The sequence below is a fragment of the Oncorhynchus mykiss genome, chromosome 4 (assembly GCF_057628025.1).
Source record: "Oncorhynchus mykiss isolate SJ-2025 chromosome 4, ASM5762802v1, whole genome shotgun sequence".
NCBI classification, from domain to species: domain Eukaryota; kingdom Metazoa; phylum Chordata; class Actinopteri; order Salmoniformes; family Salmonidae; genus Oncorhynchus; species Oncorhynchus mykiss.
Window position 1 is genome coordinate 8,475,157 of NC_143025.1, and position 16,952 is coordinate 8,492,108.

The following is a 16,952-nucleotide window of genomic DNA, read 5'->3' on the forward strand; positions in this document are numbered from 1 at the left end:
AATGCAAATGTTTAATAAATCTGGTCCGAGGGAACATACTGTATTTACTGATTAAAATATCAGTTGAGAAATATCATTGTTTAAAGTCATAAAATGCTAAGCTATAAATTGTTTTGCAAACCGACCCTTTGCTAAATGTTTTCAGTTCGTAAGTAAACCATTGATACAAGATTGCACAACATATTTCCATATTACTACGATTCAAAAGCACGTTCATTAACATAAATACATCCTCACTGACTAAACTAGTGTTTCTTCTTCTATCCAATAGCTGATATCCAAGAACATGGACAGGGACAGCCTTGTGTTATCTGGACAGGGACAGCCTTGTGTTATCTGGACAGGGACAGCCTTGTGTTATCTGGACAGGGACAGCCTTGTGTTATCTAGGACAGGGACAGCCTTGTGTTATCTGGACAGGGACAGCCTTGTGTTATCTGGACAGGGACAGCCTTGTGTTATCTGGACAGGGACAGCCTTGTGTTATCTGGACAGGGACAGCCTTGTGTTATCTGGACAGGGACAGCCTTGTGTTATCTGGACAGGGACAGCCTTGTGTTATCTGGACAGGGACAGCCTTGTGTTATCTGGACAGGGACAGCCTTGTTGTCACGTTCTGACCTTTATTTCCGTTGTTTTGTATTTATTTATTATGGTCAGGGCGTGAGTTGGGTGGGCAGTCTATGTTTGTTTTTCTATGATTTGGGGATTTGTATGTTTCGGCCTAATATGGTTCTCAATCAGAGGCAGGTGTCATTAGTTGTCTCTGATTGAGAATCATACTTAGGTAGCCTGGGTTGCACTGTTTGTTTGTGGGTGATTGTCTATGCTAGTTGCTTGTGTCAGCACAGGTCTCATTTGTAGCTTCACGGTCATTATTGGTTTATTGTTTTTGTAAAGTGTTGCAGTGTTCAGTACTTTCTTTAATTAAATATTCACTATGAACACATACCACGCCGCATTTTGGTCCTCTGATCCTTCTCGCCTCTCCTCTTCAGATGAAGAGGAGGAAGACCGTGACACTTGTGTTATCTGGACAGGGACAGAACAGGCAGTGATATATTTACATAATAGCTTGTGTATGGCAGACTCCTCGGTGAACAAAGCTAGCCGCCACTGTTATCAAGCCCGTGTATTGGTCCTGTTGTCCACTGATAATAAACACAGATAAGAATGGACCTTCAGGGATCCAGCTGTCATAAAACATTCCCACGGACAGGCAGCATGATAAAGTTACAATATGGAGGAACACACAGACCAATAAGAAGTTATACAACAAACAAGTGTTTCGAATGCTTTTCTGGTTCTTCTCATCTCTCCACAGGATAACATCCACATTCTACTCTCTGTCTACACCTATAGATGTACACTATATATACAAAAGTATGTGGACAGCCCATTCGAATGAGTGTATTCGGCTATTTCAACCACACCCGTTGCTGACAGGTGTATAAAATCGAGCACACAGCCATGCAATCTCCATAGACAGACATTGGCAGAAGAATGGCCTCACTGAAGGACTCAGTGACTTTCAACGTGGCAGAGTCAAAGGATGCCACCATTCTAACAAGTCAGTTCGTAAAATTTCTGCCACGCTAGAGCTGCCCCGGTCAACTGTAAGTGCTGTTATTGTGAAGTGGAGACATCTAGGAGCAACAACGGTTCAGCCACAAAGTGGTAGACCACACAAGCTCACAGAACGGGACCGGCGAGTGCTGAAGCACGTAAAATTAATCTGTCCTCGTTTGCAACTGTCACTACGAGTTCCAAACTGCCCCCGGAAGCAACGTCAGCACAATAACTGTTCGTTGGGAGCTTCATGAAATGTGTTTCCATGGCCAAGCAGCCGCACACAAGCCTAAGATCACCGTGTGCAATGCCAAGCGTCGGCTGTAGTGGTGTAAAGCTCGTCGCCACTCTGGAGCAGTGGAAATGTGTTCTCTGGAGTGATGAATCACGCTTCACCCTCTGGCAGTCTGACAGACAAATCTGGGTTTGGCTGATGCCAGGAAAACACTGCCTGCCCGAATGCATAATGCCAACTGTAAAGTTTGGTGGAGGAATAATGGTATGGGGCTGTTTTTCATGGTTCAGGCTAGGCCCCTTAGTTCCAGTGAAGGGAAATCAACGCTACAGTATACAATGAAGATTCTGTGCTTCCAACTTTGTGGCAACAGTTTGGGGAATGTCCTTTCCTGTTTCAGAATGATAACACCCCTGTACACAAAGCGAGGCCCATACAGAAATGATTTGTTGAGATCGGTGTGGAAGAACTTGACTGGCCTGCACAGAGCCCTGACCTCAACCCTTTGGGATGAATTGGAACGCCGCCTGCGAACCAGGCCTAATCACCCAACATCAGTGCCCGACCTCACGAATGCTCTTGTCGCTGAATGGAAGCACGTGCCTGTAGCAATGTTCCAACATCTAGTGGAAAACCTTCCCAGTCGAGTGGAGGCTGTTATAGCAAAGGGGGGACCAACTCCAAGTTAATGCCCATGATTTTGGAATGAGATGTTCAACAAGCAGGTGTCCACATACTTTTGGCCAAGTAGTGGATCATCCAACAAACCAGTAAGTTTTAATTTACAGGCCACAGTCACCAACAGTATCTACACCAAGAGTATCTACAATTCTTTTCACTTTTTGTTTACATAGAAATATCTGAATACTCCCAACCTCAAATCCTTTGGGTTTAAGAGAAACAGTCCACTAGCTCTGTCTAAACTTGTATAGTTTGTAAAGTGCTGTTGAGATATTTCATGAGAAACAGCCTACTAGCTAATCTTGATGTTTGTTGCAGCTATAATCCACAAGTTAAATAAACATTTAATTGTCTCAAAAAAAGGGAGAAAAAAAAAAATCCCAAATGTATTTGTTACGATTAAGATCCAACTGTAAGAAATGAAAATGTTATAAGCGATACAAAAAGCACATTTTATTTGATATGATTGTTTTGGGAATATCTTATAACAATAAAACGATTAAATGATGTATAAAGAATATATAACAGCTCTTCAAGAATTAGGGTCCTCTTGACAAATTCAAGTGGTTTTTCATTATAAAAAGGACAAAAAGGACAACAGCTAACAATAAGCCAACTCAAATCGTTTAATAACAACCAGGGAAAGTCCTTCACTTGTCATGAGGTAATAAAAAAACAACAGACCAACGAAGACGTTGACCACAAAGATGTACAGATACAAGGACTACATTGACAGGACTCCTTGTCCAATAAGTAAACACATTTGTTTCTGTTTGCGAAACGTTTTGCTACTGTGTGCCCTAATGAACACAACCCAGAAGTACACTATTGCAGACTGATATTGCAGTGATTACTGATGAAAGCAACAATCTAAGCAGTATTTTATATTTGCTAAGCTTAAGGCAGATGCAGGCAAAATGTATGCTAAGCTTAAGGCAGATGCAGGCAAAATGTAAGTAGTTGTGCAACAATAAAAACATTTTTTTTTTTAACTGAGCACAATTTAATTGTATACAGTGCATTCGGAAAGTATTCAGACCCCTTCACTTTTCCCACATTTTGTTACGTTACAGCCGGATTCTAAAAAGTATTTAAATTTAAAAAAAATCAATCTACACAATACCCCATAAAGACAAAGTGAAAACAGGGTTTTAGACATTTTTGCAAATGTATTCAAAATAAAAAAAACAGAAATACCTTATTTACATAAGTATTCAGAACCTTTGCTTTGAGACTCAAAATTGAGCTCAGGTTGCATCCTGTTTCCATTGACCATCCTTGAGATGTTTCTACAACTTGGGAGTCCACCTCTGGTAAATTCAATTGATTGGAACCAAGACTGTAAACGCTTCCAAAGATGCTTCAACAAAGTACTGAGTAAAGGGTCTGAAGGGTCTAATACAAATGTTATAAATTTGCAAATATTTATATAAAACCTGTTTTTGCTTTGTCATTATGGTCATTATGCTTTGTCATTATGGGGTATTGTGTGTGTAGACTGGGGGGGGGGGGGGGTCTGAATACTTTTTACAAATAAATGTGGAAAAAGTCAAGGGGTCTGAATACTTTCCGAATGCACTGTATTTTTGTTAGCAGGGTCAATTTCATTTTAATTCCAGTTATTTTAGGAAGTACACTGAAATTCCTATTCTCTTCAATGCTTTTCAATGGTCCTCTGTTGCGCTTGCTACGCCAAAATAGTGGGTTTGATTCCCGGGACAACCCATACGTAAACCACATGCATGCATGACTAAGTCGCATTGGATAAAAGCGTCTGTTAAATGACATATTAATGAAGGAATATGAAATTTCAATGTACTGAAATTGACCTCAAAACCTGTTTGTTAGTGATTAAAAAGGCTACTCAGCGATTTTACATAGTAGACCATGATAACGTTTACTTTCAACAACAGGAAATGACTCAAAGCATGGTTTCCTTCATGTGAAAACAGTCTTATGTGCTGACCACACCGCTCCGCGTGCGTCCGCAATCGCGCGCATGTTGATTTTGTCCACCCAGGTCAAAAAGCATTAAACATATATGGCAATTTAGCTAGCTTGCTGTTGCTAGCTAATTTGTCATATTTGGCTAGCTAGCTTGCTGTTGCTAGCTTGCTTGCTAGCTTGCTGTTGCTAGCTAGCTTGCTGTTGCTAGCTTGCTTGCTGTTGCTAGCTTGCTTGCTGTTGCTATCTAGCTTGTCCTGGGATATAAATCTCGGGTTGTTATTTTACCTGAAATGCCCAAGGTCCTCTACTCCGATAATGAATCCACAGATAAAAGGGGAAACCTAGTTAGTTTCTAGTAATCTCTCCTCCTTCAGGCTTCTTCTTCGGACTTTAGATTACTGCACCTGTACATAGAACATCTATAATTTAGCCCAAACAACTACCTCTTCCCCTACTGTATTTATTAATTTTGCTCCTTTGCACCCCATTATTTATATTTCTACTTCCACTACAAATCTACCATTCCAGTGTTTAACTTGCTATATTGTATTTACTTCTCCACCATGGCCTTTTTTTTGCCTCTACCTCCCTTATCTCACCTCATTTGCTCACATTGTATATATACATATTTTTCTACTGTATTATTGACTGTATGTTTGTTTTACTCCATGTGTAACAACTCTGTGTTGTTGTGTGTCGTAAATGAGAACTTGTTCTCAACTTGCCTACCTGGTTAAATAAAGGTGAAATAAATACAAATAAATATGGGGGTTGGCAACCAACTTTAAGGTGCATTACCACCACCAACTGGAGTGGATAGTGGACCGCAGTTCATCTTTCAATCACCCATGTGAGTATATGCTCCTAAAAACCAATGAGGAGATGGGAGAGGAGAGACTCACAGCACGTCAAGCGTCACAAAGCGCTGGCCGTCTTCGCAAGACGCTCGTTGACACGCGTGAACAGTGTGGCTGCAATGATTGAATAACATGTATGTGTACACGTATTTTTGCAATGCTCTCTCATGAGACGCGGGCGATGTTGTCAGCATGTGAGGGTGTTATAACCATAGCTGTGATAACCATGTATACTGTACATACAAAGGGATGTAAGATGGAAAACACATGAAATGGGAACAGTGTTAAGGTGTTTGTCCTGTTTGCCCACGTCTCCTGTGCTGTCCATCTGTCCGGTCCGTCTCTTGTGCTGTCCGTCCGGTCCGTCTCCTATGCTGTCCGTCCGTCCGGTCCGTCTCCTGTGCTGTCCGTCCGTCCGGTCCGTCTCCTGTGCTGTCCGTCCGTCCGGTCCGTCTCCTGTGCTGTCCGTCCGTCCGGTCCGTCTCCTGTGCTGTCCGTCCGTCCGGTCCGTCTCCTGTGCTGTCCGTCCGTCCGGTCCGTCTCCTGTGCTGTCCGTCCGTCCGGTCCGTCTCCTGTGCTGTCCGTCCGTCCGGTCCGTCTCCTGTGCTGTCCGTCCGTCCGGTCCGTCTCCTGTGCCGTCCGTCCGTCCGTCCGGTCCGTCTTCTGTGCCGTCCGTCTCCTGTGCCGTCCGTCCGTCCGTCTCCTGTGCTGTCCATCCGTCCGTCCGTCCGTCCATCCGCCCGTCTCCTGTGCTGTCCATCCGTCCGTCCGTCTCCTGTCCGTCCGGTCCGTCTCCTGTGCTGTCCGTCCGGTCCGTCTCCTGTGCTGTCGGTCCGTCCGTCCGGTCCGTCCGTCTGGTCCGTCTCCTGTGCTGTCCATCTGTCCGTCCGGTCCGTATGCCTGGTCCGTCTCCTGTGCTGTCCGTCCGTCCGGTCTGTCTCCTGTGCTGTCCGTCCAGTATGTCTCCTGTGCTGTCCGTCCAGTCTGTCTCCTGTGCTGTCCGTCCAGTCTGTCTCCTGTGCTGTCCGTCCAGTCTGTCTCCTGTGCTGTCCGTCCGTCCGGTCTGTCCGTCTGGTCTGTCTCTGTGTTAGGGAAGGCACTATGAATGAGAAGAATGGTCCATGTCTAGATGAACTATTCCTTCTCATAAGAAACTGTTGAAATTTCACAGGTTGTTGAACTTGACACACTGCTCTTCCCAAGTTTGAAGTGCAGTGGTCTCCAACTCATTCCATGGAGGCTCTAGTGTCTGCTGGTTTTTCTTTTCAATTAAGACCTAGACAACCAGTTGAGGGGAGTTATTTACTAATCAGTGACCTTAATTCATCAATCAAGTACAAGGGAGGCGCGAAAACCTGCAGACACTCGGCACTCCGTGGAATGAGTTTCACGCTCGTGCCTTAGGGTCAAGCCCAAGGGTTGGAAAGGAAACAATTTCCCTAGTAAAACCCCAGGGTTTAAGCCCATAGGAAGCCTCAGGCTGGACCATCTTGGGCTGAAGTCGAAAAGCACCATGACGTCACCGGAAGAGCCGGTTCCAGAAGGAGAGGAATGTGGTGGAGTTGAAGGTACCGATGAAGATGAGTAGCAGCAGATAGAGACTCATCATAATGGCAAAGTGATGTCTGACCAGCCACGACCTGCCCTGGGAATGTCTGGAAACATCACAAAAAAAAAAAATCACATCACACAAGTCAAAAGACTACATCTGCACTACAGAAGCAGTAAACGCATATAGGAGTTGGAACGGCAATGAAAATCTGAAGTGGCTGCTGACGCCAAGCTGGAAAGTTCATCCTTTTCCCAATGTACTGGCAACACACCAAGACACCACTAGAGGGCAGCAAAGATAACACAGATGGTAAAATATATATGCATTCTCTATTTTTTATCAAATCACTTGAAGTTGAAAAAATGTATTTGTTTGATTTACAAATGCACAGGAACAAAAAAAACAATAATGATCTAAAGTGAAATTGAGATAGAAGTAAAAAAGTAAAAAAATGGACTAAATTATTCTAAATTCAAATACATTTCATTGGAGGCAATGATTCTTGTTTACTGTGTAATTTATCATCTCACATGTGGTAAATTGCAGGTAACATTGAACCAATTTTGAAAAAACAGAACATTCTGCTCGATTGTAAAGTGCAAGGTGCCAATATATTTGACCGCATTTGTGCATCCAGTTAGCAGTGTGTCAAAGAGGTGTTGGACTTTAACAATAGTGCTCCATCTATACAGGTGACTTACCTGGACAGGTGTCTTCTCCTAGAGTACACTAGCAGGTACTAACCTGGACAGGTGTCTTCTCTGAGAGTACACTAGCAGGTACTAACCTGGACAGGTGTCTTCTCTGAGAGTACACTAGCAGGTACTAACCTGGACAGGTGTCTTCTCCTAGAGTACACTAGCAGGTACTAACCTGGACATGTGTCTTCTCCTAGAGTACACTAGCAGGTACTAACCTGGACATGTGTCTTCTCCTAGAGTACACTAGCAGGTACTAACCTGGACAGGTGTCTTCTCTGAGAGTACACTAGCAGGTACTAACCTGGACAGGTGTCTTCGCCTAGAATACACTAGCAGGTACTAACCTGGACAGGTGTCTTCTCTGAGAGTACACTAGCAGGTACTAACCTGGACAGGTGTCTTCTCCTAGAGTACACTAGCAGGTACTAACCTGGACAGGTGTCTTCTCTGAGAGTACACTAGCAGGTACTAACCTGGACAGGTGTCTTCTCTGAGAGTACACTAGCAGGTACTAACCTGGACAGGTGTCTTCTCTGAGAGTACACTAGCAGGTACTAACCTGGACAGGTGTCTTCTCTGAGAGTACACTAGCAGGTACTAACCTGGACAGGTGTCTTCTCTGAGAGTACACTAGCAGGTACTAACCTGGACAGGTGTCTTCTCCTAGAGTACACTAGCAGGTACTAACCTGGACAGGTGTCTTCTCTGAGAGTACACTAGCAGGTACTAACCTGGACAGGTGTCTTCTCTGAGAGTACACTAGCAGGTACTAACCTGGACAGGTGTCTTCTCCTAGAGTACAGTTGCAGGTACTAACCTGGACAGGTGTCTTCTCTGAGAGTACACTAGCAGGTACTAACCTGGACAGGTGTCTTCTCCTAGAGTACACTAGCAGGTACTAACCTGGACAGGTGTCTTCTCTGAGAGTACACTAGCAGGTATTTGACTCGGAGCAGCTGATTGTTGGTGACCACAAAGTACTTCTGAGGGACCTCTCCTCCTTCACTGTTCCTGGCTCTGGATCGCTGCCGGTCAATGATCTCCGAGTCTGAAACATGTTTAGGGAAATAATTATTGACAGGATTTATTTTCAACCCCTAAGAGCAAGCAGAAGAAAAACCTCCCTAGAAGGAAGAAACCTTGAGAGGAACCAGACTCAGAGGAAAGTCATATCCACCTCTGCCTGTACTGGGTCTCCACTCATCTGTTATGAAGTATCCTAGAGGTTGTGCAAACGTACCTTTCCTCTTTACCTGGCACTTCACGTCTGGGTGGTCAATGACCTCACACATGGCGACACAGCTTAGCAACGGTCCCAGGAGGCTGTCGCGCCAACCATTGCCATGGGGACTGTAGAGGACCGCCATGCTGAGGTCACTGGTAAGATAGGTGCCCTCTCCGAACAATGACGTCTGTGGGGGAAAATCACCAAACACAACAGTCAGTCAGTCAAAAAAATATAATGGTCTGACAAATTATTAGATTTTACTCTGCAACTTCAAATGATGCTATAGATAATATTGGCTATTGACTCAACATAACAATTATCTGTGAACATATCAACCATACTCAAGTAGGGCTACTGGGAACCAAAGATCATCTCCATCACGACAGGCCTGGTGGGACTGCCACATTTCTGCACTGACCTTGTTGAGGTGGCAGTGTAGTCCGTTGTGTATGATAGAATGGAAGTTCTCCAGTCGGCTGCCGTGGAATGCATAGAAGAGGTCGCGTCCCGCCCGCGTCTTCTCAAACTTAACGTTCATCTGGTCGCAGTACTCTAGCTCAAACAGAAAGTCCGGGACCGGCTTAGAGATCCCCTCAGCCTCTGTCAGGTTACAGAGCTTGACATACTGGTGAAGGGGCAGCAGAGAGGAGAAAGGGAACAAGGATATTCAAGGGCCGCCCTGGCCAGGACTAAAACCCGGGACCAGCAACTGTCAGCAAAATACCTTAGCAGTTACGCCAAGAGATCCAAACCCCTTTGACGTGAACGCTAGGTGTAGGTTATAAGATGGTAATGCTGAGCTGACAGGAACATCCAATAATCTGAGAATGTTGATAGTGAGGTGATCATGTTATTGACTTTGCCTTTACCTCGTCTTTCTGTAGTGTCTTCACAGCGAAGCTCTTGGAGAAGAGAACCCAGTGTGTGAGGGCCAGATGATGGTCAGCTTTGCCAGGTCTCAATCTCACCAGCTCCCTCACACCAGGCAAACTGCTCACATCTGACAGCTGGGAGGAACACAATAGGAGTCTATAACCTAGGAGAGCCGGCTACATCAACACAGTACAGTACTGATTACAGTGCATTGCATCACCAACTGGACAGGTGTGGTACACAGTGACGCTGAATAATGTGTTTGAATTCTAGCAGAAAGGCTGCATCTGAAGGTTTAAATTAGAAGTCAAAAATTATCTTTTGATATGAGAAAATATTTCAAACTTTTTTAACAAATCAAAAACTGAAAAATTGGGCGTGCAAAATTATTCAGCCCCCTTAAGTTAATACTTTGTAGCGCCACCTTTTGCTGCGATTACAGCTGTAAGTCGCTTCGGGTATGTCTCTATCAGTTTTGCACATCGAGAGACTGACATTTTTTCCCATTCCTCCTTGCAAAACAGCTCGAGCTCAGTGAGGTTGGATGGAGAGCATTTGTGAACAGCAGTTTTCAGTTCTTTCCACAGATTCTCGATTGGATTCAGGTCTGGACTTTGACTTGGCCATTCTAACACCTGGATATGTTTATTTTTGAACCATTCCATTGTAGATTTTGCTTTATGTTTTGGATCATTGTCTTGTTGGAAGACAAATCTCCGTCCCAGTCTCAGGTCTTTTGCAGACTCCATCAGGTTTTCTTCCAGAATGGTCCTGTATTTGGCTCCATCCATCTTCCCATCAATTTTAACCATCTTCCCTGTCCCTGCTGAAGAAAAGCAGGCCCAAACCATGATGCTGCCACCACCATGTTTGACAGTGGGGATGGTGTGTTCAGCTGTGTTGCTTTTACGCCAAACATAACGTTTTGCATTGTTGCCAAAAAGTTCAATTTTGGTTTCATCTGACCAGAGCACCTTCTTCCACATGTTTGGTGTGTCTCCCAGGTGGCTTGTGGCAAACTTTAAACAACACTTTTTATGGATATCTTTAAGAAATGGCTTTCTTCTTGCCACTTTTCCATAAAGGCCAGATTTGTGCAATATACGACTGATTGTTGTCCTATGGACAGAGTCTCCCACCTCAGCTGTAGATCTCTGCAGTTCATCCAGAGTGATCATGGGCCTCTTGGCTGCATCTCTGATCAGTCTTCTCCTTGTATGAGCTGAAAGTTTAGAGGGACGGCCAGGTCTTGGTAGATTTGCAGTGGTCTGATACTCCTTCCATTTCAATATTATCGCTTGCACAGTGCTCCTTGGGATGTTTAAAGCTTGGGAAATACTTTTGTATCCAAATCCAGCTTTAAACTTCTTCACAACAGTATCTCGGACCTGCCTGGTGTGTTCCTTGAACTTCATGATGCTCTCTGCGCTTTTGACGGACCTCTGAGACTATCACAGTGCAGGTGCATTTATACGGAGACTTGATTACACACAGGTGGATTGTATTTATTATCATTATCATTATCATTATCATTATGGGGCGGCAGGGTAGCCTAGTGGTTAGAGCGTTGGACTAGTAACCGGAAGGTTGCGAGTTCAAACCCCCGAGATGACAAGGTACAAATCTGTCGTTCTGCCCCTGAACAGGCAGTCATTGAAAATAAGAATTTGTTCTTGCCTGGTTAAATAAATAAATTAGTCATTTAGGTCAACATTGGATCATTCAGAGATCCTCACTGAACTTCTGGAGAGAGTTTGCTGCACTGAAAGTAAAGGGGCTGAATAATTTTGCACGCCCAATTTTTCAGATTTTGATTTGTTAAAAAAGTTTGAAATATCCAATAAATGTCGTTCCACTTCATGATTGTGTCCCACTTGTTGTTGATTCTTCACAAAAAAATACAGTTTTATATCTTTATGTTTGAAGCCTGAAATGTGGCAAAAGGTCGCAAAGTTCAAGGGGGCCGAATACTTTCGCAAGGCACTGTATCAGTGTTTTCTGTCCTGTCTAACTCCTCACCAGCTCATCAAACTCCTTGGTGTCAGTGTCTCTGATGTATCTGGGGGGGTAGGGTCTGAGCAGTGAGTCCCTCTTGTAGCTCTGAGCAGCAGCAACAAACAGGCTGCATCTCAGGTCAGCAGCTACTGGGTCCCTGTGAAGACAGGAACACACCAGCTCCCTGACTTCATCTGGTGGGAGTGGCGGCTGCATTTCCAACACTGTAGACAATGGAGATAAGAGACGCGTCGCAGGTCCCAAGTGTACACGGACATCACTGACAGCTAATAATGGACACGTATAAACATAATATTGATTGTGCGAGAACTGCTACTGTGTAAAACCATTCAAATGTGGAGGGACCGCTATCAGATTTACATAGAGATGTGGCTGGACCTTTATAATCAGAATTGATTCAGAAAAGCATGCAGAAAGGCATTAACCTAGTTAACTAACTTAATCTTTACCACCAAAGGCTGAGTGCAAATTGGATGTGTAGCCAGCCACAGGCTATAGCTAGTTAGCTAATAATGTTTACATAGTTGTGCCATTTGTCAACAAAACCTGTTGGTTCATTATGACAATGTTAAATAATTCATACACTTCGTTTAAAGAGACACAATGCTACTTTACAAACGTAGCTTAGGCTATCTTAAAAAAAACTTGGGTCAGTCATAAAGATGAAAGATAAGTTACCTAACGTTAGATGAAGCTGGTAGCTAGCTGGGTAGCTAACGTTAGCTTAGCATCAACTAATTAGCATATCCAACAGAGAGCAATACATCTGGCTCACAAACAATACTAAAACGTATTTATGTACTTGTCAACTTGTAATAACTAGATGAGATATTAAAAACGTATTGCTTTATAAACCTACCTGAGTGAGCCCGTTACCAACCGCTGGTTCGACTGGTAACGAAGATAATGTAATATATTGACAAGATAGCTGAGTGACCGCTCTAACAATGGAAATGTGCTCAGTGATCGAAGGCAGGCGTGAACAGCTGGGACAATTCTAGCCGATGAGAGGGCAGATACGCGTGTGAACAACAGGCAAAACCAAGTCGTTTTTCTCAAAGTTGTCAGAATTCCACGTGCCTCCAATTATATCAGTACATTTTAACAGACTAAACATTGCGAAACTTCTATTTGATCAATTAAGCCTTACGGTATTCGAAACTCTTATAGACCTCAATAGAAAAAAGGGCTTATCTCCACTAAGGTAAAACAAGAACACTTATCTCACGCTGACAGATTTTGGGCTGAGTAAATCCTCTCGCTTTGCCTCTTCCTCTCTGCTGGGGTCATCACTAGTTGCCACATCTACAAAGTCATAAACCCCGCCTATTTCTATAATTGTTCTTCTTAAAATGTGATTTTAAACCTAACCACACTGCCAACCTTATGCCCAACCCTAACCTTAAATTAAGACCAAAAATGACATTTTTGTTTATATGCATTTTCACAAAATAGTACATTTTGACTTTGTGTCTGTGGTAACTTGTCGAAACCCTCTGCTGGTACCATGTATCCGGCCACGTATTGAAGACACACGATTAAAAGATAACTAGTCTTGCAGTGTCTCCAGAGTTGTATCTGTTGCTCACAGGGTTGGATGATGGAGGACGTTGGGTGGCGTGGGCTGGGGGAAGTTGGAATAGTCCCACAGTGTATTTTACTGGAAATGTGCCTCTATGCAGGGGCTGCTTCTTGGGATTATATATACAGTTGAAGTTGGAAGTTTACACACACTTAGGTTGGAGTCATTAAAACTAGTTTTTCAACCACTCCACAAATTTCTTGTTAACAAACTATAGTTTTGGCAAATCGGTTAGGACATCTACTTTGTGCATGACACAAGTAATTTTTCCAACAATTGTTTAGAGACAGATTATTTCACTTATAATTCACTGTATCACAATTCCAGTGGGTCAGAAGTTTACATACACTAAGTTGAATGTGCCTTTAAACAGCTTGGAAAATTCCAGGAAATTATGTAATGGCCTTAGAAGCTTCTGATAGGCTAATTGACATCATTTGAGTCAATTGGAGGTGTACCTGTGGATACATTTCAAGGCCTACCTTCAAACTCAGTGCCTCTTTGTTTGACCTCATGGGAAAATCAAAAGAAATCAGCCAAGACCTCAGAAAACAAGTTGTAGACCTCCACAAGTCTGGGTCATCCTTGGGAGCAATTTCCAAACGCCTGAAGGTACCACGTTCATCTGTACAAACAATAGTACGCAAGTATAAGCACCATGGGACCATGCAGCCATTATACAGCTCAGGCAGGAGATGTTTTCTGTCTCCTAGAGATGAACGTACTTTGGTGCAAAAAGTGCAAATCAATCCCAAAACAACAGCAAATGACCTTGTGAAGATGCTGGAGGAAACGGGTACAAAAGTATCTATATCCACAGTAAAATGAGTCCTATATCGACATAACCTGAAAGGCCGCTCAGCAAGGAAGAAGCCACTGCTCCAAAACCGCCATAAAAAAAGCCCGACTACAGTTTGCAACTGCACATGGGGACAAAGACCGTACTTTTTGGAGAAAAGTCCTCTGGTCTGATTAAACAAAGATAGAACAGTTTGGCCATAATGACCATCGTTATGTTTGGAGGAAAAAGGGGGAGGCTGGCAAGCCCAAAAAAAACATCCCAACTGTGAAGCATGGAGGTGGCAGCATCACCACTTTTTTTTTTACTGTGTTATTTACTGTATGTTTGTTTATTCCATGTTTACCTCTGTGTTGTTGTTGTTTGTGTCACACTGCTTTGCTTTATCTTGGCCAGGTCGCAGTTGTAAATGAGAACTTGTTCTCAACTGGCCTACCTGGTTAAATAATGGTGAAATAAAACATGTTGCGGGGGTGCTTTGCTGCAGGAGGGACTGGTGCACTTCATAAAATAGATGGCATTATGAGGCAGGGAAATTGTGGATATATTGAAGCAACATCTCAAGACATCAGTCAGGAAGTTAAAGTTTGTTTGCCAGTGGGTCTTCCAACTGAACAATGACCCCAAGCATACTTACAAAGTTGTGTCAAAATGGCCTAAGGACAACAAAGTCAAGGTATTGGAGTGGCCATCACAAAGCCCTGACCCCAATCCTATAAAATATTTGTGGGCAGAACTGAAAAAGTGTGTGCAAGCAAGGAGGCCTACAAACCTGACTCAGTTACACCAGCTTTGTCAGGAGGAATGGGCCAAAATTCATCCAACTTATTGTGGGAAGCTTGTGGAAGGCTACCCGAAATGTTTGACCCAAGTGAAACAATTTAAAGGCAATGCTACCAAATACTAATTGAGTGTATGGAAACTTCTGACCCACTGGGAATGTGATGAAAGAAATAAAAGCTGAAATAAATAATTATCTCTACTATTATTCTGACATTTCACATTCCTAAAATAAAGTGGTGATCCTAACTGACCTAAGACAGGGAATTTTTACTAGGATTAATGGAATTGTGAAAAACTGAGTTTAAATGTATTTGGCCAAGGTGTATGTAAACTTCCGACTTTAACTGTATATATATATATAATACCAGTAAAATACCAGTCATAAATTTGGACACACCTACTCATTCAAGGGTTTTTCATAATTTTTTACTATTTTCTACATTAGAATAATCTTGAAGACATCAAACTGATGAAATAACAGATATGGAATCATGTAGAAACCAAAAAAGTGTTAAACAGATTCTTCAAAGTAGCCATCCTTTTCCTTGATGACTGCTTTGCACACTCTTGGCATTCTCTCAACCAACTTCACCTTAAATGCTTTTCCAACAGTCTTGAAGGAGCTCCTACATATGCTGAGCACTTGTTGGCTGCTTTTCCTTCACTCTGCCGCCCAACTCATCCCAAACTACCTCAATTGGTTTGTCGGTGATTGTGGTGATTGAATTCTAAATAAATCACTGACAGTGTCACCAGCAAAGCACCCCCACACCATCACACCTCCTCCTCCATGCTTCACATTGGGAACCACACATGTGGAGATCATCCATTCATCCTACTCTATGTCTCACAAAGACACAGAGGTCAGAACCAAAAATCTCACAATAGGACTCATCAGACCAAAGGAAAGATTTCCACTGGTCTAATGTCGCTTGATGGTTTTTGCGACTGCACTTGAACACGGTGAGATTGTTTTTGAAATTTTCCAAATTGACTGACCTTCATGTCTTAAAGTAATGATGGACTGTCGTTTCTCTTTGGTTATTTGAGTTGTACTTGCCATAATATGGACTTGGTCTTTTACCAAATAGGGCTATCTTCTGTATACCACCCCGACCTTGTCACAACACAACTGATTGGCTCAAACGCATTAAGAAGATAAGAAATTCTACAAATTAACTTTTAACAAGGCACACATGTTAATTGAAATGCATTCCAGGTGACTACCTCATGAAGCTGGTTGAGAGAATGCCAAGAGTGTGCAAAGCTGTCATCAAGGCAAAGGATGTCTACTTTGAAGAATCTCAAATATAAAATATATTTTGATTTGTTTAAAAAAAAATGGTTTACTACATGATTCCATATGTGTTATTTCATTGTTTTGATGTCTTCACTATTACTCTACAATGTAGAAAATAGTCCAAATAAAGAACAACCCTGGAATGAGTAGGTGTGTCCAAACTTTTGACTGGTACTGTATATAAATGAGAGAGAAAGAAAGAGAATTATAGCATATTATGCGCCTCAACAGCTATCATCTACATTTTAAACTATAGTAGTGCAGGCTTAACGCTAATATGTGAAAACAATATTTTTTGTTTTGGCAATATCAGCATGTAAAGTAGCTAGTTAGCTATAACATCGCCTAAACAAACTGCACTATCAATTTAGGACTACACTCTCACCGTGTTCAAACTGCAGATCATTCGCAACAGCAGATGCACTTCTGAGGAGATGGGAAACGTTTCCCATGCCACGTCAAAGGGCCGCGCGGTGCATTATGCGTGATTCTGGGACAAGGGGCGCTCTCCTTCAAGGATGAATGGGAGGCTATTGAGCGCTAGCAACAAAAAAAACATTATCACGAATTTCGTCAACAAGAAGTTAACATTACAAATATTTTCCGAGATATGAGATAATTAACTTACTATGTGTAATATCATATAGTTTTGGAATCGTGACATTACGTACTTTCGAGGAAAATAGGCACGTTATTCGACAAATACACTGATATTGAGAAGGCATTGCTTGACGAAAAGCTTAGCAACCGCGTTACGTAGCATGACAACGTGAACACGATTGGTCGACTGTCTGCTGGGTGGGGCGTTACAACTTTCTTCATTCATTAG

The 16,952-nt window shown here is 42.8% G+C and overlaps 1 protein-coding gene across 4 annotated transcripts; it reads right to left on the reverse strand.

Annotated features, from left to right (window-relative positions):
• Nucleotides 1–3,087: 3,087 nt before the first annotated feature.
• LOC110521226 (protein mono-ADP-ribosyltransferase PARP16) lies at nucleotides 3,088–13,199 on the reverse strand. 4 transcript variants are annotated; one of them, XM_036968679.2, is made up of 7 exons: nucleotides 12,519–13,199; nucleotides 11,663–11,862; nucleotides 9,640–9,777; nucleotides 9,189–9,395; nucleotides 8,783–8,954; nucleotides 8,446–8,590; nucleotides 3,088–6,944 (listed from the first exon to the last, which is right to left on the reverse strand). In XM_036968679.2, exons 2-7 carry the CDS (start codon nucleotides 11,852–11,854, stop codon nucleotides 6,809–6,811), a joined length of 990 nt encoding a protein of 329 aa, XP_036824574.2. In that variant the 5' UTR covers nucleotides 11,855–11,862; nucleotides 12,519–13,199; the 3' UTR covers nucleotides 3,088–6,808. The 4 variants fall into 4 exon arrangements, with proteins under 4 accessions (XP_036824574.2, XP_090087180.1, XP_090087181.1 ...); XM_090231054.1 differs by having other exon boundaries at nucleotides 11,663–11,795; nucleotides 12,519–13,005; XM_090231055.1 differs by having other exon boundaries at nucleotides 9,189–9,322; nucleotides 12,519–12,968.
• Nucleotides 13,200–16,952: the final 3,753 nt, after the last annotated feature.